Source organism: Chinchilla lanigera, unplaced genomic scaffold, assembly GCF_000276665.1.
Source record: "Chinchilla lanigera isolate Chin_1 unplaced genomic scaffold, ChiLan1.0 scaffold00013, whole genome shotgun sequence".
Taxonomy (NCBI): domain Eukaryota; kingdom Metazoa; phylum Chordata; class Mammalia; order Rodentia; family Chinchillidae; genus Chinchilla; species Chinchilla lanigera.
In genome coordinates this window covers 18,116,578-18,142,112 of record NW_004955414.1, presented here as the reverse complement: position 1 = coordinate 18,142,112, position 25,535 = coordinate 18,116,578, and the positions used below count along the sequence as shown (strand labels likewise).

At 53.9% G+C, this 25,535-nt stretch overlaps 1 protein-coding gene across 1 annotated transcript in view; it reads left to right on the top strand.

The window, feature by feature from the left end:
* Positions 1–25,535, top strand: part of Arhgef17 (Rho guanine nucleotide exchange factor (GEF) 17) — a gene marked incomplete in the record, with an annotated part of 71,999 nt that overhangs the window by 30,793 nt on the left and 15,671 nt on the right. The window contains 19 exon segments of the mRNA XM_013511810.1: positions 6,753–6,830; positions 12,413–12,595; positions 15,583–15,699; positions 15,917–16,009; positions 16,214–16,390; positions 16,709–16,759; positions 17,011–17,120; positions 17,227–17,312; positions 19,359–19,477; positions 19,856–20,069; positions 20,624–20,697; positions 21,248–21,447; positions 21,598–21,899; positions 22,233–22,482; positions 22,754–22,840; positions 23,156–23,223; positions 23,520–23,668; positions 24,498–24,672; positions 24,783–25,052. Of these exon segments, the coding sequence (XP_013367264.1) occupies positions 6,753–6,830; positions 12,413–12,595; positions 15,583–15,699; positions 15,917–16,009; positions 16,214–16,390; positions 16,709–16,759; positions 17,011–17,120; positions 17,227–17,312; positions 19,359–19,477; positions 19,856–20,069; positions 20,624–20,697; positions 21,248–21,447; positions 21,598–21,899; positions 22,233–22,482; positions 22,754–22,840; positions 23,156–23,223; positions 23,520–23,668; positions 24,498–24,672; positions 24,783–25,052 (2,803 nt within the window).

Here is a 25,535-nt window from a genome sequence, read left to right as displayed (position 1 = left end):
GTCAAGCAGTCTGGCTGCTCCAGACCCTTCCCCTACAGCCCTACCCCTGAGAGAGGAAGGAAGAAGGAGATATCCACTGCCTACAGGGAAGCCTGCCAGCCATCCCTTGAGATGGGAGAAGGCAGAATCACTCACTGAATTTCAGGGTCCAAACTCATGAGAGAGGAGGGCTTGGGGGCTCCTAGAGGCCCTTTGCTTCTGTCACCCAAGAGCAGAGAAGGCTCGGCAAGGACCTGCTGCTCTGGGATGGGATGTGGTGGCTGTTGGGACAGGCTTCAGGCCTTGTAGGCTCTGTGCTACCGTGCTTTAGAATTATACAGAAGGCTGGTGAAAGGCCCTTGCTGGACCCCAGCCCAGAGTTTCAGCAAATTCTCAAGAGTTTGCAGCACATTCTCAAGAGGTGCTGAGACTTGCTCCAGGGGCTGCACTTCGAGAACCACTGCTGTAGAGGCAGACAGGGGCTTCATGCAGAGCGTCTCACTCCACTATGCAAGCTGGAGCCTGACCTTGAGGGGGACCCGAGGGAGAAGATGGTTCATTCACTTAAGCCACACAAACTCACCAAGCATCGGCCAGGTGTCAGCTGTGACTGCTACCCACATCCCCCTCATCTGTGCTATGCTCATTGCCCTGGGACCCGCCGCCGTATGGGGGTCACACTGGCTTTCATCTTGCTACTCTCTTGAAAATCTGTTCTTGTTTTAATTTTTGGCTTTGGACACTGACTGCCGCATGTGGGGTAAACATTCTCATGTTGGACGTTTTGGACTCTGAGGAGGCCACTGCTGCCTAGGACGTGGCCTGCCCTTTCAGGAGGGGAACAGGAGTAATTCCTTTGGAAGGAGGTGGGGACAGGAACTGCCTGGTTGAGGGCTGAATGAGGGTGAGGAGTGGGGGATGGGGTGGAGTAGGAACGAAGGCTGCAGGGGCCAGCATGGGGGTTTTGGTCCTGCCAGTGGGGATGCCAGGGAACCTGCATATGTTGGTTTGCTTCCCAGCCAGCTGGTAACTGCTTGGTTGGGGGAGAAGGAAGGAAAGAAAGTTACTGGGGGCTTGTTGTAGCGCCCTCGCTTACAAAAGGACATGGACCCTTCCTTGAGGGAGCCCACAGTCTCCTGGGAGGATATGAGCATTAATCTAGTCATTGCTGAAATGTTTCATTACAAACCATGATCGCTGATTAAGGTAAAGAAAACCAAAACTCAGAGCACAGAGCAAGCATCCGCAAGCTAAAGTGAACATCACAGAGTGCTTCCCTGAAGGGATGACATCTGGGTAGAGACCGCTCTTAAAGGAAAGAAGTAGGCATTGCTAGAAGGAAAAGGCTTGACAAGGCCCCCAGGTAGGGGAGGTGTGGTCTGTTTCCAGATGTTAAACAGAAGTGGCTAGGGCATATCAAGGAAAGGGGCATGTATTATAATGCTGACAGGAGTCACTAGACACAAACCTGCACCCACAACTTACAGGAGGAGAGGTTTATTTTGGCTCACAGTCAGTGAATCCAGTCCATAGTTGGCCAGCTCCAGGGCAGAGACATCCTGGTGGAAGGGTGTGCTGGAGGAAGGCTGCTCACCTTAAGGCAGCCAGAAAGCAGAGAGAAGAGGAGCTGGAGAGGCTAGCACGTCCTCCACGAGCGTCTCAGGGACGCACCCCTCCCAACCAGGTTCTGCCTCCCAGCAGCACATTAGGATGCGCTGATGGATCCATCTGATGAATTTACCCCCTACAATGAGCCAGTCACCTTCCAAAAGCCCCCACTTGGAACACAGGAGACTTCTGAGGGCCACTCTGAATCTGAACTGTAACGGGGTGGTCAGGTGGAGAGATGGGCCTTGCTTGGATGATGAGGTGTGGATGTCCCCACTGCAAAGGACACTCAGGCGAAATGAGATGTGGAAGGGGCAGCTGGGGGCTAGGTGAAGGTCAAGTTAGCCAGGGACAAGGCCCAGCTGCAGGGTGCATCAGAACCACCTTCCAGCCCCTGCAGGCCGCCTCCTGTAAAACCAGCTTGCTCACCCTCCCACCCCAACCAGGGCTGAGCGTGTTGGGATAGGTTCTGGCCTCACCCTGGGATTTGAGGAAGTAGGTCCTGCTTGGAGATATTGGGGAGCACGTTAGTGGAGTGAAGAGGAATGTAAGTACCAAAGCCCCTCCCCAGTGAGGTGCTGGGGGACCAGAGAGCACCAGGCCTGGAACTTTCCGGCACAGTGCCAGGTACAGGACACAGGCCAAGCTGGTTGGGTTGGCCCAATGGATGGGGATAAGGGTGACTCCAGGTGGTCCCCTGGTGGTCGCCTCCTCCTCACACCCAAGTGCTCAGGAACCTGTGGAGTCACCAGGGATGTGTTGCCTCCCTGGGTAGCTGGTTCTGCCCTACCATAGATAAGGGAACAAGGAAGCAGGTGCCACAGTGTGCCAGGGTCCGGTTCGTGGGTCAGGGTCCAGATCTGTGTGGGACTGCAGTGTGTTGACGTGGGTGCACTGGGCTGACCCATCCGGCACATGGAGATGGTGGCGCACACGGCCTGCTTTGTGTGTGCCCCTGTGTGTGTGTCCAAATTCAGTGTGTGCCCAAGCTGGGTACCGGTGTGGACAGAAAGTGCGTGTCGCAGCGCGTATTCGCCTTTGTCGTCGGATGTCCTGGGGTTGGGGCTAGGGGAGGCTGGCGAGCGGAGGTGAGGTCCAGCAGTTCTGGGCGGGCAGTGCGAGGAGGGGCGGCGCGGCCAGGCGCCGAGGGCGGGGACCCCTCCCCCAGTGGCGCGGCGCGGGGCTCGCCGGGTGCACTCCCAGCGCGGAGGAGGCCACAGCGCCACCGCCGGCCGCTTCGCTGCCGCGCTCGCAGCGACGCTGGAAACTGACTCCGACACCGCGGTGGGGCCGAGTCCCCGGAGAAGCAAGGGTGGGAGGGGGCCCAGACCCAGCACCGAACCGCCCCTGCACCCCACCTCCGCCACCTAGGCGACCCCGCCCCAGCGGCGGGCCGGCCGTATGCTGCAGATGGTGAAGACCCTGGCCCAGTTCACCATCGCGCTGGAAGACATGCGCGAGCTGGGCCCGGCCGCCGCCTCCGGGGAGCCCGCCGAGGGCAGTGGCGCTGACTCTGAGGACCTCGGGGAGGCCCAGGTACGGGGAGGAGGAGAACAACCAGGACTGGGGCTCTGGCCTAGGACTCAGCTGGCCCTGGCGATCAGGGAGGCAGGCATGGGCAGATGATGGCGCACAGGGCTGAGAGCTCCGATCAGGGCCCCAGCTCCCTGGCCGCTGGTCTTGGGGCGCTGTGACCTGCGATGAAGTCAGCAGGGAGGTTGAAGGCGAGGAGCCTTGGCAGGGGGTGATTTGGCTGGCAGGGTGCTGAGGTCAAGGCCTGGTGACAGTCAGCTTGTGGAGTGGGTCAGGATAGAAACAGGTTTGTTGCCAGGGATCTGCTGGGGCTACAGGCAGGCGGCAGGACGGTTTCTGGTGTCTTTCTGAGGCTTGTGGCTGCACCTAGTGTGTGTGTGTGTGTGTGTGTGTGTGTGTGTGTGTGTGCACACGCGCGTGCGCACGCTGGGGAGTAGCCAGCTTTGCCTGCCCCTTGCCTTCCTCTCCCTGCTGGGCCTGCTGGACTTTAGAGATGATTCTGGCTGGGAACTGTGGTGTCCCCGTCCCCCGCACCACCAGTATGTGCCCAGCGGGGGAGGGGAAGGCCTCCCGGCTGTTCCTTGCTTGTGTGTGTCTTCTTGGGCCTGGATGGTGATTGTTTCCCTCTTACAGCCCAGTGGGGGTGCAGCGCTGTCCTGTCCAGGTGCCGTGCCCTGTTGTGTGTCTCTGCTGCCCTCCAGTCTCTGCCTTCACCCTGTGCACACCAGGGTCTGCCTTTGGGTTGGGATGGCCCTGGTCTCACTAAGAGAGGCCTCCCTCTGCCTTCCTGCTGTCTCCCTCAGGGCCTCATGCAGTGACCTAGGGTTGGGCTGTTGAGGGGTGAGGGGCTCTGGAAGGAAGCTGGGCCTACAGGGCTGTCCCGCCCAGAACAGGTGGGCCTGCCGATCTGGTTGACAGCTGCGTTGTCTTTCTGCTCCTTGCAGTCTCTTCCCACCCCTTCCACTCCCCCTGTGTCCGGGCGCGTGCAGAAGGGGGCTTCACGCAGTGACAGGGAGATGGCCTTGCTTTCTGTATCCTTACCTGACAGTGGAGTGACAGCCCGGTGTGCTTTGCAGCAGGGAGGAGGCTGGGAAAGGCAGGCATTGCAGCGTCAGCCTCCCCAGCTCCCTCCCGCTCCATAGTCCCAGTGCCAGCCCTGTCTCTCAGGAAACCTCCCTACCATGACCCTCATTGTGCCCACTGGGCTGGGCCTGGCCAGGAGAGAGGTGTGGGCGGGGAGTGGCTGAGGGGCCCTGCCATCCTGCTGTCAGGAAGTGCTCTTTGTGGTCTCACGGAGGTGGGATGAAAGTGGACAGTGAGGGCCGCTGTGTGTTGACACTGCCCTACTCCCACTGCTGCGCTTTTGCAGTGCTGGGAACAAGGAAATGGAAGGATGATTAATTCCATTTCATGGAGGACAACATGGAAACAGAGTGGTTAAGTGACCACCGAGGTCACACAGCCGGGGAAGGCAGAGCTGGGGCTCTTCTGCCCAGTCATTCTGGGTGAAATGTTGGGGTGCTGGGACCCTAAGACCCAGCAAGAGGTGACTGAGGAGACTCTGGTCCTGGCCTTGTCACTGACTGTGACCTTGAGCTAGTCGCGTCACCTCTCTGACTTGACTGTGTGCAGTGGAGAGAACAGAACCTGTGTCAGGGAGCTGAAGTCTGAGGCCATGTCTGGGAGGTGCAGAGGTGTCCAGTGGGACGGTGGGCAGGGCTGGGCGTCCAGGCCTTTCCTTGGCAGCCCCTCCCTACTGGGTGCCCATCTCATACCACTTCCTGCTGGAAGCTGTGGCCTCAGAAGTGTGGAGGAGAGCTGTTGGGTACTGTGAGGCAGGATCTGGTGAGAACATCAGAGCACACGGCCGGCAGGACTGGGCAAGCCAGCCTGCTCCCTTCCCTCGGGGGGCATCACTTCCCTCACAGCCACTGAGTTCCTGGCATGGGAGCCCACCTTTCTGAGTGCACCTCATGGTAGGACACTGGGGCCAGGTCTGAGCCCTGAGCCCCTGAGTTCGAAGGAGGCGGACCTGGGATAAGCTTAGCACCAGGAGAAAGGTGCGCAGTGGGGCTGAGTCCCAAGACCACCTTCTCCAGCTGGCTCCTGGCAAAGCCTCTTCACAGCAAAGGGCTCTCCTGGCAGGGGTGGGCACCCTGTCTCCATGGGGTGTGGGTGCAGGGAGCTGCGCAACTTCTTGGGGACACTGTAACTCAATCCTCAGGATGGAGTTGTCAGTGACTGCTTCTCCTTCTCCCAGTCCTTAAAATGAGGAGAATGTTCACACCATGATCAGGAAAGAAGGTTAGATAATATATGAGGTATGATCAGAAAATACAGTCAATGTTTAATTTTTTTAAAATTTATAATAAAAGACACATTACCATGAATTCACTTAAAAACACTCTCTTTCAGTTTAAACACACTTACCCCATAGTTCTTGCCACTTTCTTTTTTTTTTGTTTGTTTGTTTTTTTTCCAGGACCAGGAACCGAACTCACGACCTTGCACTTGCCAGGCAGGCGCTGTGCCGCTGAGCTAAATCCCCAGCCCCGTTCTTGCCACTTTCTGAAGCAGTTCTGGAAGTCCTTCTTTGTGTCTTTAGTTGTGCAGCTGGGGCTGCCTTAATGTCCTGAATTGATTAAAATGTGTACCTTTCATGGTCAGTTTGACTTTGGGGAAGATGTGGAAGTCTCACAGTGCCAGCCAGATCCGGTAAATAAGGAGGATGCGAACACACCGTCATGTTCTTATGGTCCTGCCTCCCCACTGTATGGCACTCAGCAGCAGCATTCTTATTTTTTGTCATACCTTGTAAAGACACTCAGGAAAGAGGACTTCCAGCACTGCTTCAGAAAGTGGCAAGAATGCTGGAATAAGTGTGTTCAAAGGGAGGGGAAGTATTTTGAGTATTAATAGCAATGTGTCTTTTATTGTAATAATTTTTAAACATTTGAACATTCACCATATTATCTTTTGATGACCCTTTGTAAAATGCCTAGGGTAGTGCCTGGCATGTTGGAGGGCTCAGCAACTTTTTAAAAGAGAATTGAGGTCCAGCCTTGTCTGCCAGTGGCCCAGCTATTGGACCTCCAGCACTGACTTCACCTTTCTGGGCCACAGTGTCTTCATCTGTGGCAGGGGTGACGGTGCCTACTCTGAAGGATGGCATGAACTCTGCCAGGTGTGGCGTGTCCCCATAGCACTGAACCAGAGCTGGGGTTTTCAGACTTGGCAGAGTTGGCAGCTGGAGTGAGTGGTGGCCTGGAGGCATCTTCCTTTGCAAATGTGAGAGTTTATTGATTTTTTTTTTTTTTTTTTTGGTCCTTTTCAAGAGCCCATTAGGGGAGCCAAGAAGTAAACCAGAGGTCTCAGGTCTGTCCACAGCTGGAGCAGGGATGCGGGTGGACTGGAGGAGTGGCACCTAACTCCGGGAAGGGGTGTATTTGAATGTTGGGGGGTCCTGCAGGGGGCATCCAGGATGCTTTGGAAGAATAGCAGGAGCCCTGGGAGAGGTCAGGCCTTGAAGGCAAGGGAGAGGGTGAGAAGGCCTACATAAGAACCTGCATGTAGCTGCAAATAACAGGATCCGAAGGGACAAAGCTGCTTACCTTCTGCTCCTGTCCCCATAGGACATGCGGAAGCACGTGACCATGACCCTGCTGGACACGGAGCAGTCATATGTGGAGTCGCTGCGCACCCTGATGCAGGTGAGACCCCTACCCAGGCGCCTGAGAGCAACCATTCTGAGCCGAGGAGGCAGTGAGACCAGTGGGAGCAAGTGTCTTGGCCCAGGGAGCTGTGATCCTGGGACACACTGTCCCTCCATGGAGACTGCGATATGATGGCCCTAGAGAGGAGGAGGCTCCCTCTGAGGCTGGAGAGAATGGAGAGGGACCAGGCCAGGTCACCTCAGGGCAGAAGACCCACTCTACGGTCCTTTTCCATCCCACCAGAAGCCCTGGACTCAAGCTCAGAGCTGCACACCCCTTCAGGTCTGCCCTTGCTCTGTTCTGTTCATTGACCAGAAAAGTGTTCCTTGAGTGGAATGGAGTGTTTTGGTTTTGGGGTCTTTTTGTTTTTGTCTTTTTGAAACAGGAACTCAGTATGCAGTGCAGGCTGGCCTTGAACGCACAGCAGTCCTTCTGCCTTAGCCTCCCAAGTGCTGGGATTACAGGTGTGCCCCACCACGCCCAGCGCTGGATTGGAGTATTGGGCACCTGCTGTGGTAAACCCTGCTCCAGGTGCAAGAAGCAGAGGGATGAGTGAAAGATGAGCTCCTGCCTTGGGAGCTCTCAGTCCTGGTGGGGACATTCGTGAGTTCATGGGACACTCAGAAGCACAGGGTCAGCAAAAGATGCCAGGAGGAAAATGCTGGATTCTGCCAAGACCTGCCCTTTCAGCAGCAGGAGTATCAGGTGCAGAGTCACATAGGAGAGGGCCTGCTACATTCAGTGGTCCACGTGGCTGCTGTGGAACATAGCAGGTTGGTTCTGGGGTGACACTGTAGGAACCAGAAGGGAACTCATTGTGGGGGCCCTGAACACCAGGAGAAGGGTTTGGATTTCATCAAAAAGAGTCAGGAAAGGGTTTTGAGCAGTGCAGGTGTGTGGCCTGCTTCATGCTTTATGGAACCTATCTGTCTGTTGGGAAGATGGGTGGCAGAGGAGGAGTTAGGGCCACTGAGATCAGGTGAGGGCAAAGGGAGCTGCAGCCAGACACTTAAGAGGTGAGATGATAGGCCGAGTATGATAACTGGTGGGATTTAGGGGGGCATTGTAGGAAAGCCCAGGCTTGTATCTGGGCTCCTGGCTTGGGAAGGGTAGGGCACAAGGGAGAATCACGTTGGGGAAGATGGTGAGTTGAAGTTCAGACATACGGGTTTTGGGGCAGTCTAGAGCCTGAATGCATGTGCTAAAGTGGGGCCTGCGGTGCAGTGGGGGATGAATTTGCTCAGGCCACCCTTGAAAAAGGGTAAAGGTGGAGCCCTGGAAACAGCTATAGTATTTCTTTCATTCATTGTCAGTCATCCATTCATTGCGCAAATCTGTGAGTCCTCCCTGTGTACTAAGAGTGTTCTGGGTAGGAGATGCATCCAGTTCAGTAGTGAGCATGAGTGATAGGTCTGGTTCCTAAAGCTCACAGTCCATGGCAAAGGCCACCAGTCACCAGCTAGACAAGTCACACATGATGGCAAATGGTGACACAGAAGTTCATGAGAACACAAACACACACTGGTGTTTCTGAGCCAAAAAAGGAGGGAAGTTCTGACATGCTCTGCAACACCAGTGAGCCTTGAAAACATGCTGCTAAGTGAAATAACCCAGTCCTACAAGGACAGGTGTGTATGATTCCACTAGTACAAGCTACGTGGAGTGGTGAAACTCTTAGAGACAGAAGGTGGAATGATACTTCCAGGGCCTGGGGAGGAGGTGGAGGGGAGCAGTGCTTAATGAGTCCATTATCAGTTTGGGAAAATGAAAAGTTCTGGAACTGGTTAGTGGCCATGATGACACAACAATGTGGATTACTTAGTGTGACTGTACTGATCAATGCACTTAGAGGTTGTTAAAACATAAATTTTATATTATGTGTATTTTGCCACAAAGGAATACATTGCTTTTATTTTAAAAAAAATCATGGAGAGATAAAGAACACAGAATAGCACCTGCCTTGCTGTGGGTGGGGAGTTGTCAGAAAAGGCTTCTCTGGCTGAGCATGGTGACCCACGCCTGTAATCCAAGCACTCGGGAAGTTGAGGCAAGAGGATTGCTGCAAGTTCAAGGCCAGCCTGGGCTGCATAGTGAGTTCCGGGCGGCCTGGACTATACAGCGAGACCCTGTCTCAATAAAAGGCTTCTCGGAGAGCACATGTCTAGTAGAGACCTGAAGATAGGTAGCATTTTAGCAGACAGAGACCCTTGAATGCATGGTTCCAGACAGAGAGGACAGCAAAGGCCAGCAGTATGGGGAAGCCTGGAGAAATTAGGAATCAGAGGTGGCCTGGGTGGCTGCTGGGAGAGAGTGGCGGGACCTGACCGTGCAGAGCCTGAGAGCTGCTGGGGAGGGACTGGGCTTTCGTGCGTGTACAAGGAGCCCATAGGAAGGACCCCACCGGAATGTCGGGCAGGAAGAGTAGACACACGAGGGTCCTTTGCCATCCCCTAGATGAGGGTTGAGGCAGTAAAGTCAGATGTCCAGAGTTTGAGTCACTTGCCTCACATTGAGTGATCTAGCCTAATCACCTCCCTTTCCTGAGCTTTAATTTTGGCTGCAAAGTGTAGCTAATCCTACCTGTTTCTTAGTGCAAAGATGAAAAGGTGATGTTGCCACCCGAGCCAGCAGGACAGAGAGGCAAGACCCTGAGAGGCCGTGGGGAGAACTGAGAGCAGGCAGCCCCTGGCATGTTTCCCCACCTCTGAGTCTCCCCAAGCAGGGCTGCACATGTGGAAGGTGTGCAATAGCTGTGGGTCGAGGCAGCCAAACCCAACTGGGAGGTGACACCCAAACCTGGGGACTCTGGCACGGCAGGGGCAGGAGCATGGTTCCAGCATTCAAACCTGGCTGCACTGTGGACCTGTGGTGTGACCTGGTGCCTCGTCCTTGACCAGCCTGTGTCTTAGCGCCCAGCATCCAGACTACAGAGAGACATGTCTGATTTCACTGATGCTGCCAGCTACCCTGTGTGCGTTCATGTGTGTGTGCGTATGGTTGTGTTAAATTTTGTATTAACCTTGTGAGATAGGGATTATGATTCCCTTCTTCAGACGAGGAAATGAAAGCTCAGAGGTTAAGTCTTGTGCCAGGGTCATTGTCTAGTAAGTGGTGGCAGTTGATGCTAGGGAATGTCATAGCCTGGGCAGAAACCCTGCCAGTCTTCCCATCCATCTACGTCACCTGAAGCACAGTGGTGCTCAAATGGAGTTTGGATTCCCTGGCCCAGGTGTTGACCTCCAGTTATCACAGCCAACACAACTGATTAGTTGGCCGGGCGTGGTGGCGCATGCCTATAATCCCAGCTCTCGGGAGGCTGAGGCAGGAGGGTTGTTGTAAGCTGAAGACCAGCTTGGGCTACAAAATGAGCTCAAGGCCAGCCTGAACTGCATAGCAAGACCCTGTCTCAAAAACAAAAAAAACAAAAAACAAAGAAAAACTGATTAGTATTGTTCTTGCCGGCCAAGAGAGTTGTCTTTTTTTTTTTAAGTTTATTAATACATGTATGTAGTACAGATATGTGTACTGAAGAGTTTAAAATAAAGAAGTTGGGCTGGGGATATAGCTCTGTGTCACAAGCACCTGCCTGGCATGCACAAGGTTCTGAGTCTAATTTCTGGTAGCAAAATAAAATACAGTAAAATAAAGAAATTAAATACTGAGATTAGCTGCCAGGAGGAGGTAGGGTTTGAACCCGGGCCCCATGTGGGCCCCCTTTCCTAGATGTGACTATTGCAGCCTGTCTTCAGCCTCAGTACTCCCCACTAAGAAACCCCTTTCCCCTGAGCACCCTGACCAAGTCCCCTTGTGGCCCCCCTGATGGGGGACCGGCTCCCCTTTTGCAGCGCATATGTAATCACGCACTTATTTGTCATGCTTGTTTTCTGCCCACTGCACTCAGCTCCACAGATGCAGGGGTCTGAAGCCTCAGGGCGTGAGGCCCCATGCGCAGTAGTTACTCAGCGGGCATTTGTTGATTGAACGTGGTGTTCAGAACATGGTGTTCAAAACGTGGTGAGCAGGTTCTCTATGGGCTTCTTGTCTTTGTTTACTCTTTCCTGCTCCTGTGTGCCTGCCTCTCTGTGGGGTGTGGCACCCATAGGTGAGTGGCATTAGCTTCTTGGAGGCCCCAGACCCTGCCCGAGGCACAGCGCAGGCTCACACAGGGCCCACTGGCCCAGGAGGAGCTGCCTGCCTGTCTCTTCACCGTCACCCGGGGTGTTTCGCAACCTCCAGTCAGGCAAGAAGATTCTGTGGAGCTTGATTTTCTCAAGTTTGTTTTATAAAACAAGCCAGATTTTTTTAAATGTTTAGTATAAATGTTACTGTAGTATCACATATGCTGCACCAACATCCTTTCAAATGTTTCTTTGGCCTGTACTTACAGTATGGGCCAGTAGAGGGCAACCTCTCCATGTAGCCCCAGCCACGGAGCTGGGCAATTTGTGTTCAGGTACACCGTTGACTGCAGATTTGAGGTGGAAACTAGAGGGCCGGGGACATAGCTCAGCAGCATAAGTACCTGCCTGGCAAGCACATAGGTCCTGAGTTTAATTCCCAGTAGCAAAAAAAAAGAGGTGGAAAATAGAAATTTTAGCCACTGACTGGCCAGCATATCTGAAACCTGTTAAATCAGTGTTTAATGTCACTGCAAGCATCCAGTAACTTCCCAGGGGTCTCCCATGCCCCAGCCTGCTACGTCTTCTGCTAAGCAGTATCGCCTGTTACCCCATGATTTCCACACATGGTTGATTCTAAGATACACGGTCATCACATTTTAATGTCTCTGAAACCCAAGTTCATCCCATAATTAGTGGCAAATCCTAATTTAATTAACAACAGGCTCTTTTTTCTTAAAGGTGAATAAAAATAGGGCCAGGATATAGCTCAGTGGCACAGCGCCTGCCTGGGAAGCACAGGTCCTGAGTTCGATTCACTTTTTTTTTTTTTTTTTTGAGACAGGGTCTCACTATGAAGTTCAGGCTGTCCTTGAGCTCACTTTGTAGCCCAGGCTGGCCTCGAACTCACAGCGATCCTCCTGCCTCAGCCTCCCAAGTGCTGGGATTACAGGCGTGAGCCACCACGCCCGGGCCGAGTTCGATTCTCAATACCACAAAAAGATAAATAAAAACAATGGTATTATATTTTTTTTTCCTTATTCCTTTTGTGTGTTTCATCCAACTAGATGCAAGTTGTATCAGGGCAGGAACTTTTTGTTCATGCTATTCTCAGTGCCTGCAACAGTGCCAGGAACAGAGCAAATGGTCAGTAAATATTTGCTGAGTTAGTTTGGAGTGGTCTCCCAGGGATCTCTCCCTTGCTTTCCTAATTCCAAATTCTATGCTTGCATCCGGCAAACCTTTCCTGAGCCCCTTTACCTCCATCTTATGCCAGGCCCTGGGCTGCGCAAAAGTGCTGGTGTGAGGATAGGGCTTCCATTCCCTTTGGAATGGAAAGAGATACAGAAGTCAGGGCAAGAGCAGAGGCCCCAGTGATTCCCTGTGCACTCACCCAGGGGTGCAGGTGGGGTGAGGGTGCCATGTCTGCAGGAAGAAGGCCTGACCCTATGGATCCCCCAGGGCTACATGCAGCCGCTGAAGCAGCCAGAGAACTCCTTGCTGTGTGACCCATCACTGGTGGACGAGATCTTTGACCAGATCCCCGAGCTTCTGGAGCATCACGAGCAGTTCCTGGAGCAGGTGCGGCACTGCGTGCAGACCTGGCATGCCCAGCAGAAGGTGGGGGCCCTGCTCATCCAGTCGGTGAGTGCCCCAGATGCTGCCCAACTTCCTACCTCCCTTGCCCCAGATACTGCCTCTGACCTCAGATCTGATCTGAACCTGGACATTGCCCAACCCCAAATGTGGCCAGACTCTGATGTGGACTCCAGTCGCAACCAGACACCGGCATAGATCTGGGCCCAGCTCCAGTGGCTGGTACCATCTTGATCCTAGTCCTGACCCTGAGCCGGTACTGACACTAACGTGACGTCATGTGGATGCTCATGCTGTCCTGCCTTAACATGAACCTCAGCTACTGCCCTGCCCCTGACCCTGGACATGATTTGATACTGACACTGGCCTTGTTTTGAGTAGCTCTTCTCTCCACCAGTGATTTTAATAATCATAGCTAACGTTCTCTGGCACTTACATGCAGGGCGTTATTCTAAATCCGTTATGTGTACCAAGTACCCCATGAGAGCTGGCATAGTGTGCATGCCTGTAATCCCAGCACTCTGGGTGGCTGAGAGGCAAGAGGCTCAAAAGTTGGACTCGAACCTGGGCAGCTTAGCAACTTAGACCTTATCTCAAAATAAAAAATAAAACGGGCTGGGGATGTAGGTCAGTGTGAAGGCCCTGGGTTCCCAGTACTTGGGGAGGAAAAACGAGCTCTGTGAAGAAGGTATAATTGTAACCCCGATTTTAAAGTTGATGACTGAAAAGCTGGACATGGTGGCCCACACCTGTAATCCCAGCACTCAGGAGGCTGAGGCAGGAGAATCACCATGAGTTCGAAGGTAGTCTGGACTACATAGTGAGTTCAAGGTCAGCCTGAACTCCATAGTAAAACCCTGTCTAAGAAACAAAAAAAAAAACAAAAGTTGATGGCTGAAGCAGAGAGAGATGCGTAACCTGATCAAAATCACAAATCTTGAGTGGTGGAGTCCGCTCCAGGCCCCAGCGCTCCTGTGTTGTATAGTCCTCTCACAGGTCAGGCTACCCCATAAGCTTTTCAAGGTTCTGCAGTAGTGACTCAAAATTCAAAAAGAGAAACAGCCTGAGGTGACCTGTGAAAATGGTTTGCTACTCACTTGAGCCAGAAAACGCCACAAAATCATGCAAGTGAGGAGGCTCAAATCACTTTAAGAGCACCCTTGAAACTTCCCAGGCGGTCAAGGGTCTGCATATTTGAAAGGCCACCAGGTAGCTACAGGATGTCACTTTAAAGAAGCAGTGTGTGCCATTCCGGCATTACAGTGCTAGAGCCGATGGGTGTGCCCAGGCCAAACGGGGGCTGGACACAGGGTTGGTGCCCCAAACGGGGTGCTCAGTTTTTGCTGCAGAGAGTGATGCTGAACATAAATAAGGGTTTAGATGTGGATTCTCTGGTCATTGAACATACCCAGGTGAACAAAGCACCCAAGATGCGCCGCTGTCCTTGCAGAGCTCAGGGTCGGATTAACCCATGTGCACCCCTGCCGCAGTGAGACTGTCCTTACAAGATAGCCCAGAAGAAACAAAAACTTACAGCACGGGAATAAATTAGGCTTAAAATAAGTGCACATAAAAGTTAAAAAAAAAATCTAAAAGAGCTCCAAAAGCAAAACTGGTAGAAATTTAATTAAATGTAAACATGCTACTTTCTTCCCCTGTTAAATTTAGTACGTACTTATAAGAATATAATTACATTTGAAAGGCTTTCTTACATTTTGTTGTTTTGCCAGATCTTATAATGTCCCTGCCGACCTGGAAACTGATGTGACCAGGGCTCTGCCTTCTCCTGTCTAGAGGCGGGGACAGTTGGCATCTTAGAGAGGCAGAGAGGGACTCAGAGGCCCAGAGAGAGCCAGAGACACACTGAAGGTCATTTAGCCTGGTCATGGTCCTGCTGGGATAGGACCCCAAGTGTCCTCACTCTCAGCTAAGACTTCTGACCGAGAATGTGTGACTTCGCCCTTCAGTCAGCCAATAAGGATCAGCCATCACCCCAGTACCCTGCCCTAAGCCTGGCTTTATGGGCTGGGCAAGGAGCACTTCCATCCGTGGAGAGGGAGGACTTCTCAGGGGCATCAAGAGAAGCCAGAAGCCAGAGGCCAGGCGTACACTGGGCAGAGTCCTAGTCGGAGCAAGTGCTTCCTGGAAGAGTCAGACCTAGAGCTTGGCCCTGAGGGTGGGAGTAATTGGGATGGGCCTGCATTCCTGGTGGAAGTAACTGGGCGAGCAGAGGCCAAGTGGCTGGAGTGAGTCAGTTCATTCTGAGGACAGTGAGGAGGGATCTGCCTGCTGGACTTGGTGTAGTCCCAGGCCTGGGGACAGAGAAGTCCAGTTGAAGTGGGAGAACCAGGTCTGAGCTCAGGATACATCCCGGCACACGGACATACGCTCACACACAGACGCTCACAGATCAGACACACCTGTGTGTGCACACATGCACACTGTGCTAGAGAGCTGCTGTTGCTGCGACAAAGTGTCTGAAAAAAGGAAAGGTTGATTTTGGCTCATGGTTTCAGAAGTTCCAGCCCGTGGTCAGCAGGCTCCATTCTTTTTAGGCCTGTGGGGAGACAGGATGTCAGAAAGGCATGGCTGGGGTGCTGCTCCCCTCATTGTAGCCGGGAAACAAAGTAGGGGGCTGAGCTGGAGGGCTTCCTCCTTCCACTTTTATTCCTTCTTTTATTCCTCCTTCCACTTTTATTCCTTTCCCCCTTTCGTGTGCTCTCCCCCATGCCACTGGTCCCTGGAAACACCCTGACAGACACACCCATGTGTGCTATACAAGTTTCCCAGGTTTTTCTCAATCCAGTGAAGCTCACAATCTAGATTAACCACTGTGCACACCTAATCGCAGTCATGTGTACAACATATACAGTCTTAGAGGCACAAGACACAGAAGCACATGTGTGGTGCCGTCGAGACCACATCATTTCTAGTTGTAAGGGAGAAGTGTTCACTCATAAATTAGTGGAAACCAGGACCATGTGAGGTGGGATGAAGGATGCCTTGAGGGTCCCCAACTGCCTTTTCACCCACAGTTCTCCAAAGATGTCCTGGTAAACATCTATTCTGCCTATATCGATAACTTCCTCAATGCAAAGGATGCTGTTCGTGTGGCTAAGGAGACAAAGCCTGCCTTTCTCAAGTTCCTGGAGGTATGTGGGGTACGTCACAGGGTGGAGGTGACCCTTACCTGGAGCCAGCATTGAGGCCACCGGGAGCTCCCAGCCGGGGTACCATGGCCCAAGCCATTGGGTCAGCCTCTGCTCCTGGGCTGAGCTGGAGGGGCTTTCCAGGAACCTGTCTCTGGATAAACCCTCTCTGACACATCATTCCTCACATGGGTCGCATTCACCCTGCTTTGGGTTCCAGCAAAGCATGCGGGAAAACAAGGAGAAGCAGGCTCTATCCGACCTCATGATCAAGCCTGTGCAGCGGATCCCACGCTACGAGCTCCTGGTGAAGGTGGGTAAAGCCTGGAGGCCTGGGGGGGAGGGGATTATAGGAGACCCTGAGGCCCCCTCCTGGTTGACCTTGGTATCGTGGTCTTCAGGGGTCAGGTAGGAAAGGAAGTCCTCCCTGGTGTCTGCCCATAGTCCCCTGCTGCAGCAATCAGTTGGCCTCGCGGGACAGCTAAGCAAGCAGGTCTGCTCCCCATTCCCACCCCAGGACCTCCTGAAGCACACACCTGAAGACCACCCAGATCACCCTCTGCTGCTGGATGCACAGCGGAACATCAAGCAGGTGGCCGAACGCATCAACAAGGGCGTGCGGAGTGCCGAGGAGGCGGAGAGGCACGCACGCGTGCTGCAGGAGATCGAGGCTCACATCGAGGGCATGGAAGATGTGCGTGCTCCCCCCGGCCCGCCCTGACTGTCCTCCCAGCTTCTGTCTGCATCTGTCACTTGGAGTTGTGTCTGTGCTCATGTCCATCTCGGGCTGCGGCGTCACATGCATCTGTGTCTCCCTGCATCTGTGATCACCAGCTCTCCCCATCTGTGTCCCCCTGCCCATGTGTCCTTGGCCCAATCGCACCGTGCTGGGAGGTGGACAGGATGTTGCTTTCACTGTCTGGAACGGGCAGAGGAGCCAAGAGGTCACTGGCATTCGTGGAGTGGGTATTAGGAACTGCCTTTGAGATGCTGGGTCCCTTCTGCCCCACAGCTCCAGGCCCCTCTGCGGCGCTTCCTGAGGCAGGAGATGGTCACTGAAGTGGTAAGAAGTGTCTGTTGTTTGCTTCCCCTGTCCCTACCTCCCTCTTAGTTCCTTCTTTTTGTACTTACCACAGGTCTCCTTGACCTTCCACTCCAACAGGAGCCTGGTTGAGTCCAGATTCCTAACTCTCTTAGACAGCCAGGGAGGGTGCTCTCCTCTCCCTGGGCCTTGCAATCCCCTTGGGCACTGTGGGCAACTGTGTGGGCTTCTGGACTCTGCACCCAGTCTGAATCCCACCTCGGGCCCCACAGAAGGCCATCAGTGGCAAGAAGGACCGGTCCCTCTTCCTGTTCACGGACCTTATCATCTGCACCACGCTGAAGCGAAAGTCAGGCTCCCTGCGGCGCAGCTCCATGAGCCTGTGAGTGGTTAAGGCAGGGCTGGGTGGCATGGGCAGGAGGAGCAGCTGTCCTGTCCTGGGCCCCATTCACCCACTCTGGCCAAAGCACACCCTCGGCTGCCCACAGGTATACAGCTGCCAGTGTCATTGACACAGCCAGCAAGTACAAGATGCTATGGAAGCTGCCACTAGAAGACGCAGACATCATCAAAGGTAGGGCTCATTGGTGCCTGCCTGGAATTGGACAGTCTGGCTGCCTGTCTGTCCATCTGCTTTTGGGCCTCACTTTCCCATCTAGTTTAAGGGGCTGGTGTGAGGGTCTTGGTTAGTACTTACAGAACCAGAACAGCCTGTCATGCAGATCACCTTCTGCCTGGTCGGGACCTGGGATGGCAGGTGGGCTGGACAGAGGGGCAGGGAGAGCAGGCGTGTTGTAATTAGCCATTGAGTCCTCTGTACAGGCTCATTCGAGCACCTCCTATTAGACAATGTTGCACTATTCCGGCTCAGTGGTTATGTACCTAGGGAACAGAGCACAGTGAAGGTTTGACTGAAGGGACGCAGGTCATTTGAGGCTGAGTTTGTCAGGAGCTGAGGCAGCCTCAAGGAGGTGCCCTTCCTCCTGTTTTCCTCCTTTGCTGAGTCAGACCCAAATGAGTCCTACGGCTCCTAGCTTTCTCTGCTTCCTGGTATCCCAGTGGTAAGACCCGGACTGTCTCCAAGCCCAGCTGAGAGCTGCCCCCAGGTGAACCAGACTGTCCCACAAGGCCCTATGTAGGGATTAAGGCTGCAGATCATGATTTTTGGTCCATCTCATCTCTTCTCACTGCAGAACAGGCCACTTTTATGTCAAGTGCCCATTCCTAGTCCAGTCAGCTATGGCCAGGAGTAAGGCAGAGTTACATGGAAGAAAACATGGCTGCCCAGGCAGTGGAAGAAAACATGGCTGCCCAGGCAGTGAGCGAGGTTGGGTGGGACACTTTCTCTCCAGAATGGGGGGTTGTTATAGTCTGTGTGGGCTGCTATAACAGAAATGTCACAGACTATGTAATTTAAAATGAGCAGGAAATTACTGTTCACAATGCCAGAGGCTAGGAAAGACCAAAATGCCAGTCCGGTGAAGGGCCTGTTCCTCATATGTGGCCTCACTTGGCAAAAAGGCAAACAGGCTCCCCCAGGCCTCTTTAGAAGGGCACCAAATTCATTCATGAGGGCACCATCCTGTGACCTAAAGGTCCACCTCACACCAACACACCATGGATTAGATTTCAACATACAAATTTTGAAGAGACCCAAACATTCAGACTATGGCAGAAATATTCCAATCATTGAGTTGCCTAGTCCACACCACTGCTATCAGCGCCCAACATTTTTTTCTGTAGACGCAATAGCACATCCCCTCTGTCCAGTGTGATGCCACCTTGCAGTTAATTTTGTACCCCTGCCCCTCCTCAACAGCCTATCCCTTTCCCCTGCAGGGTCCTTGGCCACAGAGCCATTCCAGGGCCTGTCTCAAAATTTGTTCCTCCTCTAGTGCTGATATGACCCTTTCTTTCTTAGCATTCAGCAGCTTGTGACCCAACTAACTAATGTGTATTCACCACCAATATAATCTGTAAGAACAGAAGATAGGGGGAAAAAGCTGTCGTTTAGGAAAGAGCAAAAAGAAAAAAGTTTACTGTCTCTTGATTTGAAGACTTGGTGTCCTGGTCCAGGGAGTGGAAGGACAGCCCCATGTTTAGGCCACTGGTCCAGAATGTAGGCAGGCAGTGAGGGCGGGGGCAAGCCATTTGCCAATGGTCAGGAGTAGGATATGACCAGGGAAATCCAGGGCATCAGCTCATTGCCCCCTCCTTTGTGGAGATGTGGTGTCTTGGTCAGCAGATTTGACTGCCTGAGGCTCTGCCTGCTTGGCAGTTCTACAGTGGCTAGCTGTACCTGCTGCAGCCTAGTACCCGCCTGAGCCTGCATGGCTTGCAAAGCTGTCTGCCCTTACATACTTTGTGCTCTTCCAGTAAGCTCTGTAAGGGCCAGACATCCTTTGCCATGTGGCTCTGAACAGGCCCATCCCTGCTCTCAGGCCTGAGGTTTCTCTGGGAGCTGGCTTAACTATTAATGGTGTTCCTGAGGATGTGGGGTCTATAAGTTTGTTGGGCCAGTCCCCTTGTCTAGCTGTGGGTTTTACAGTGAGGGAAGAATGTCTGGCCAAACCTGACCTTTTCTACCTGTCTGTCCATGGGCTTCCTCTGTCCCCACCAGGGGCGTCCCAAGCTACCAATCGGGAGAACATCCAGAAGGCCATCAGCCGCCTGGATGAAGACCTGGCCACCCTGGGCCAAATGAGCAAGCTCTCTGAGAGCCTCGGCTTCCCCCACCAGGTCTGTGCCCTGTGCCTGAGGCTGGGGTGGGGGCGGGGGCTCCCTGACACTCTGAGGGAAAGACACAGCCTTGGCATTTACCTAAGGGAGGAGACACCCTTGTCATTTATCAGAAGGGGAAAATTACAGCCTGACTCCTGTTTGAGGGAAGTAACATGTTCTAGGTCTGAAGGTACAGACATGGCTCCATCCCATAGGAGGGGGAGATACAGCCCAGCCCCTGTCTGGGAAAAATCCTGGCTTCCTCTTGGTCTAAGGGAGGAGACAGTGTCCCACTTTCTGTCTGAAGGAAGAGGTCAGTCCCCACACATATTCCCAAAGGCCAGTGCTGGCTATGGTGAGACCTTGGACCTGAGGCCTGGGCATTCTTCCCCACAGAACCTGGATGACGCGCTGCGGGACCTCTCAGCTGCCATGCACCGGGACCTGTCAGAGAAGCAAGCTCTGTGCTATGCGCTTTCTTTCCCACCCACCAAGCTGGAGCTGTGTGCCACCCGGCCCGAGGGCACCGACTCCTTCATCTTTGAGTTCCCCCACCCTGATGCCCGCCTGGGCTTCGAGCAGGCCTTTGATGAAGCTAAAAGGAAGCTGGGTGAGCCAGGGCCCATAGCAACCGTCTCCTCCTAGAGTCTGCGGGCAGTGTCTGACTTCGGAAGCCTGAAACCCCAGAACTGCGATGTCCTATGCTGCAGCAGCTGGCGGGGAGGGTGGACTGAGATTTCTGCAGTGAAACATGGGGCTGTGGACTTCGCAGGTCCTCCCTGACAGGAGGGGACCCCATAGATGGGGTCATCTTAGGGCAGGAGTGCCGTCATGGTCATGACTAGACAAGACCCGCCCCACCCCACCGCCACACGTGGCCATGTGAAGGAAAGCTGTTGAGCAGGATCCATAGCCTAGAGATTTCTAGGTCTGATACCATTGGTATAAAGATGGGAATACTGAGGCCAGGAGCAGCAGGGCAAAATTCACAGTCCCTCACTGTAGTTTGCCTGGGAGCATGCCCTCCCTAGGTAGACCCCAAGGGTTAGGGAAGGAAGGGAAGTGGAGCTGGGTCAGGACCAGGGTGAGGTAGATGCTAAGCCGGGTCTGTATCCTTCGGCCTGTCACTTCCCTTGTCTGTGTATCCATCCATCTCCACTACAGCATCCAGCAAAAGCTGCCTAGACCCTGAGTTCCTGAAGGCCATCCCCATCATGAAAACCCGCAGTGGCATGCAGGTGTGTGTATGCACATGGGTCGTGTGGATGCAGGTGTCAAAACCAGCATGTGTTCGTGGATTTTCGTTCTGTATACAGCATTGCATCTGTGTCTTAAAAGTTACAGTTCCTTTCTGTCTTTCATGTGTACCGCTCTTTGTGCATGTGGACCCTGAGTGTGTATATTTCTTAGGTAGCTGTGTGAAGGAAGGCTGTAGGATTGATGTGATGTGTCTAATTTATGCATTTGCATGAGTCTGCATACATATGTTCAAAGGTCACCAGTGTCATATTTGTTATATGGACAAATGTTACATGTACATATCCATGATCATATTCAGGGTGTGCGTGGACACTCAGGGAGGCTTGTGTCACACAACGTGAGTGCATTTGATGTGTAAAGAGTATCACGTGCTATGTACTCTGTGTGGAGAGGGGTAGAGGGATGCATGCGGAATCCACGCATACCCATGCAGGCCCTCCTCCCTCCATTCTGCTGGGATCGCCTGCTGGAAGGGATGCTGGCAGCAATTCCTCTATTCACCTTCGTTGCCCTTTGGCACTCTTGCAGTTTTCGTGCGCGGCCCCCACCCTCAGCAGCTGCCCAGAGCCCACGCCTGAGGTGTGGGTGTGTAACAGCGACGGCTACGTGGGCCAGGTGTGCCTGCTGAGCTTGCGCGCCGAGCCTGATGTGGAGGCTTGCATCGCTGTTTGCTCGGCCCGCATCCTCTGCATTGGGGCAGTGCCCGGCCTGCAGCCCCACTGCCACCGGTGAGGCCTGGGGTCGGTGTGCTGCAGTCTGGGAGGCAGTCTCTCCCCCACACACTCTGAGGTCCCCCTGATGTGGGTGTGGGCAGGGCCTGCCCCAGTGCCTCCGCAGCACCTTCTGACTGCTCTCTCCCCACTCTTTTGGTTGCCCAGGGAGCATCCAGAATCGCTGAGGAGCCCCCCGGAGACTGCCCCAGAGCCAGCTGGGCAGGAGCTGGACGTCGAGACTGTGGCAGAGGAAGAAGCAGTGGTGATGGCCGAGCCAGGGTCACAACCCTGCCTGCACATCTCCATCTCAGGCTCTGGCCTGGAGATGGCGCCTGGCCCCACTGAGGGTGACTCCCGCCCGGAGTTGGTGCCCTTTGACAGCGACTCTGATGATGAGTCTTCGCCCAGCCCCTCAGGGACCCTGCAGAGCCAAGCCAGCCGGTCCACCATCTCCTCCAGCTTTGGCAGTGAGTGCTGGACTTGGGGCTGGCGGAGAGGGGCAGCAAGGTGCACCAAGATTGTGACTGAGGACCCAGGGGAGGGTGGGGTAGGCAGGCGGGATCCTGAAGGTGCTGGAGTGCCCAGGTAAGACAGATGGGTTACCGGGTGGGTTCATTGGTCCCTCTGGCCAAGGCTGGTGGCAGCTAGGACTAGGAACCTGAAGGTGTGGTTGCTGTCAGCAGGATAACAAGGCCTGAGCAGAAGCAGAAGGAATAGTAAGAAGAGACTGAGGCTTAGAAAGACATCAGGTCTCTGGCCTGGTGGAGGGGAATGAAGACAGAGACCTTTGTCCCCTTCAGATGAGGAGACCCCAAGCTCCAAAGAGGCCACCGCAGAGACAACCAGCTCCGAGGAAGAGCAAGAGCCTGGCTTCCTGCCCCTGTCTGGCCCCTTCGGGCCCAGTGGACCCTGTGGCACCAGCCCAATGGATGGCAGAGCCCTACGCCGCTCCAGCCACGGCTCCTTCACCCGGGGCAGCCTCGAGGACCTGCTGAGTGTGGACCCGGAGGCCTACCAGAGCTCTGTGTGGCTGGGCACTGAGGATGGCTGGTAGGAGCAGGGGATGAGTGTCGGGACTGAGCTTCATGCTCTGGAAATCATATGTGGTCCTGAAGCAGAAGGAGGAGGGCTTCGTGTCAGGGTTCAGGGAACCTGTCAGCCAGGATGCCACATGGCCTAAAACCCACAGAGAGGCTGTGGGATCCAGTATCTTGTGCAGGTATCTGGTGCAGGGGAGAGGAGGGTGGAGGCCGAGGTGGAGGGATGACACCTGGGGCTGTGTGTGTGAGCGTTTGTCACAGGTGCTTACCCTGATCCGCAGTGTCCACGTGTACCAGTCCTCTGACAGCATCCGTGATCGCAGGAACAGCATGAAGCTCCAGCACGCAGCCTCTGTGACCTGCATCCTGTAAGACCCCTGTGTGTTCTGCCCATCCAAACCCCTCACCACCATACACCCAGCCCTCGTCTGTTCACCTGGGGCCCTGCCCTATCAACCCATCCTTTCAAGGGAGGTCCTGGGACAGAGTCTTGGGCCAACTGTGCCTGTTATACACTGTGAACCTGGGTGAGTTGCTCCCCATTCTTAGCCTCAGGTTTATCCCACCTAGAGAATGGGTCGAGTGGAGGTGGTCTGTCAGGAACCACAGGCATTAGTGATGCCCCTGGCCCCAAGTAACGCACTTTGTCCTCCCAGAATCTCTGACTCCTTTTTCCTGCCCAGGTATCTGAATAACCAGGTGTTTGTGTCTCTGGCCAATGGAGAACTTGTCGTCTACCAAAGGGAAGCAGGTGGGTGTCCCTGCATCCTGCTTGCCCTGATACCCTTGCTCATGGTGGAGCTCTCTCCTGGGCAGAGTAGGGGCCTCCCACTCATGGGGCTAGAGATGTGGCTTTCGGCAGCTCCCAAGCCTTGGTGTCCTTGTTTATACCTCCCACTCATGGGGCTAGAGATGTGGCTTTCGGCAGCTCCCAGGCCTTGGTGTCCTTGTTTATAAATGGAGGTTCACATCTCATTTCAGGGGAGGGTGATTTAATTATGTACTACATTAAATCTCCTGTTTTCTTTACCCTTTTCTTTACCCCAGGTCGTTTCTGGGACCCCCAGAACTTCAAATCAGTGACCCTGGGAGCTCAGGGGAGCCCCATCACCAAGATGGTGTCTGTGGGTGGGCGGCTGTGGTGTGGCTGCCAGCATCGAGTCCTTGTTCTGAGCCCTGACACGCTGCAGCTAGAGGTAGCAGGGGGAAGGGAGATGGAATGAATGACTTTGGATAAGTTGGGCCCACCTGAGAGGAAGATGAGACCTGGGGCAGAGAAGCCTTCAGCTGAGGGCTGGGGACCTTCCCCGGACCCCTGTGTGATGCTGAGCTAGTCCCTGTCCTTCTCTGATCCTCATTTCTTCTCTACCTGATGGGGAAGACAGTAAGTGCCACGTTTGCTAGGATTCCTTAGTCAGCCTCCTGCCTACTCGCTCTTGTCAGCACAGGTGTTGGGGTCTCCTGGGGATAAGGCAAGGATCCTTCCTGATGTTTCCATCCGCTAGTATTAGACTCTGGCATGGAGTTCTGGTTTCATTTCACACATGCCAGAGGTTTCTGGCCCACATAGTATGCCGGGGCAGTAAGCCGCCTTGATTTCCCTCACTGCCGCAGGGCCTGGGCTGGAGGCAAAGCTACATTCAGGCCCCAGCTCCCTGGCTGACACAGCTCCTGTGTGACCTTGGGCCGGTTGCTTTTCCCCGCTAAGCTGAGCTTCTTCATCTGTTCAGGGACAGGCCACTGACCAGTCTTAAAACTCTCCAAGTCCTGAAGTTCTCTTAGCCTTAAGTCACTTGAGGTGCACAGGGAAAGGGCACCCCCATTTTAATGCCCAGAGGCTGAATGGGGAGGCACCAGTGCACCGCGCTTTGGAAGGCTTGTCATCCAGACTCAGCGCCAACATGGCCTGGGCTGTCAGTCCTGATGGGGATCCAGATAATGTGAGGAGGGAGGGATGGACGCAGGGGCACCAGGGGACAGGCCTGCACATCACCAGTCTGCTCTCTGCCTTCTCCTCACCCACAGCACACGTTCTGTGTGGGGCAGGATTCAAGCCGAAGTGTGGCTTGCATGGTGGACTCCAGCCTGGGCGTGTGGGTGACATTGAAAGGCAGTGCTCATGTGTGTCTCTACCACCCAGACACCTTTGAGCAGCTGGCAGAGGTGGACGTCACCCCTCCTGTGCACAGGATGCTGGCAGGTACTGACCTCAGACTTCCACTACACCTTTCCTTAGAGCCTTTGCCCCACCACTGAAGAGGCTGAGCCAGGCCACCGTTTTGCCCCAGAGCTGATCTCTTTCCCACACAGGCTCGGATGCCATCATCCGGCAGCACAAGGCTGCCTGCCTACGGATCACAGCGCTGCTGGTGTGCGAAGAGCTGCTGTGGGTGGGCACCAGTGCTGGCGTGGTGCTCACCATGCCCACCTCCCCCAGTACTGTCAGCTGCCCACGGGCCCCTCTCAGCCCTGCTGGCCTAGGCCAGGGGCACACAGGCCACGTCCGCTTCCTGGCTGCGGTTCAGCTGCCAGAAGGCTTCGACCTTCTCTGCCCAACGCCACCGCCCCCTTCAGACACAGGTGGGTCTGCGCATCCTACCCCACCCAGGGATTCTGGACTTTGGGTTTAGGACTCCTTGCCATCCTTCCAGAAGAGTTTTAGGAGAGCGGACAGGCCAGGGGTTTGGCTCAGCAGTACAGCACTTGCCTAGCATGTGCAAGGCCCTGGGTCTGATTTTGAGGATCGCACAAGAAAGCAGGGGAAAAGTATAAATAAACATCCCCAACATGAAATCTATAAGGATACTGTGTATATGTGTTCAATGTGTGTGTTGAATCTGTACATTTATGTACACAAAATGCTGTTCAAAGAAGTGTCAGGGAGACAGGAAGTAAACTATAGTTTACTATAGTTTACTATAAGTAAACTATAGTTTACTATAAGTAAACTATAGTTTACTATAGTTTAGTAAAATATAGCACAGATAAGATAGGAAATATATCCTGTTGTATACTTAATACTGTGTACTTAAATGTAAAATATAGCACAGATAAGATAGGAAA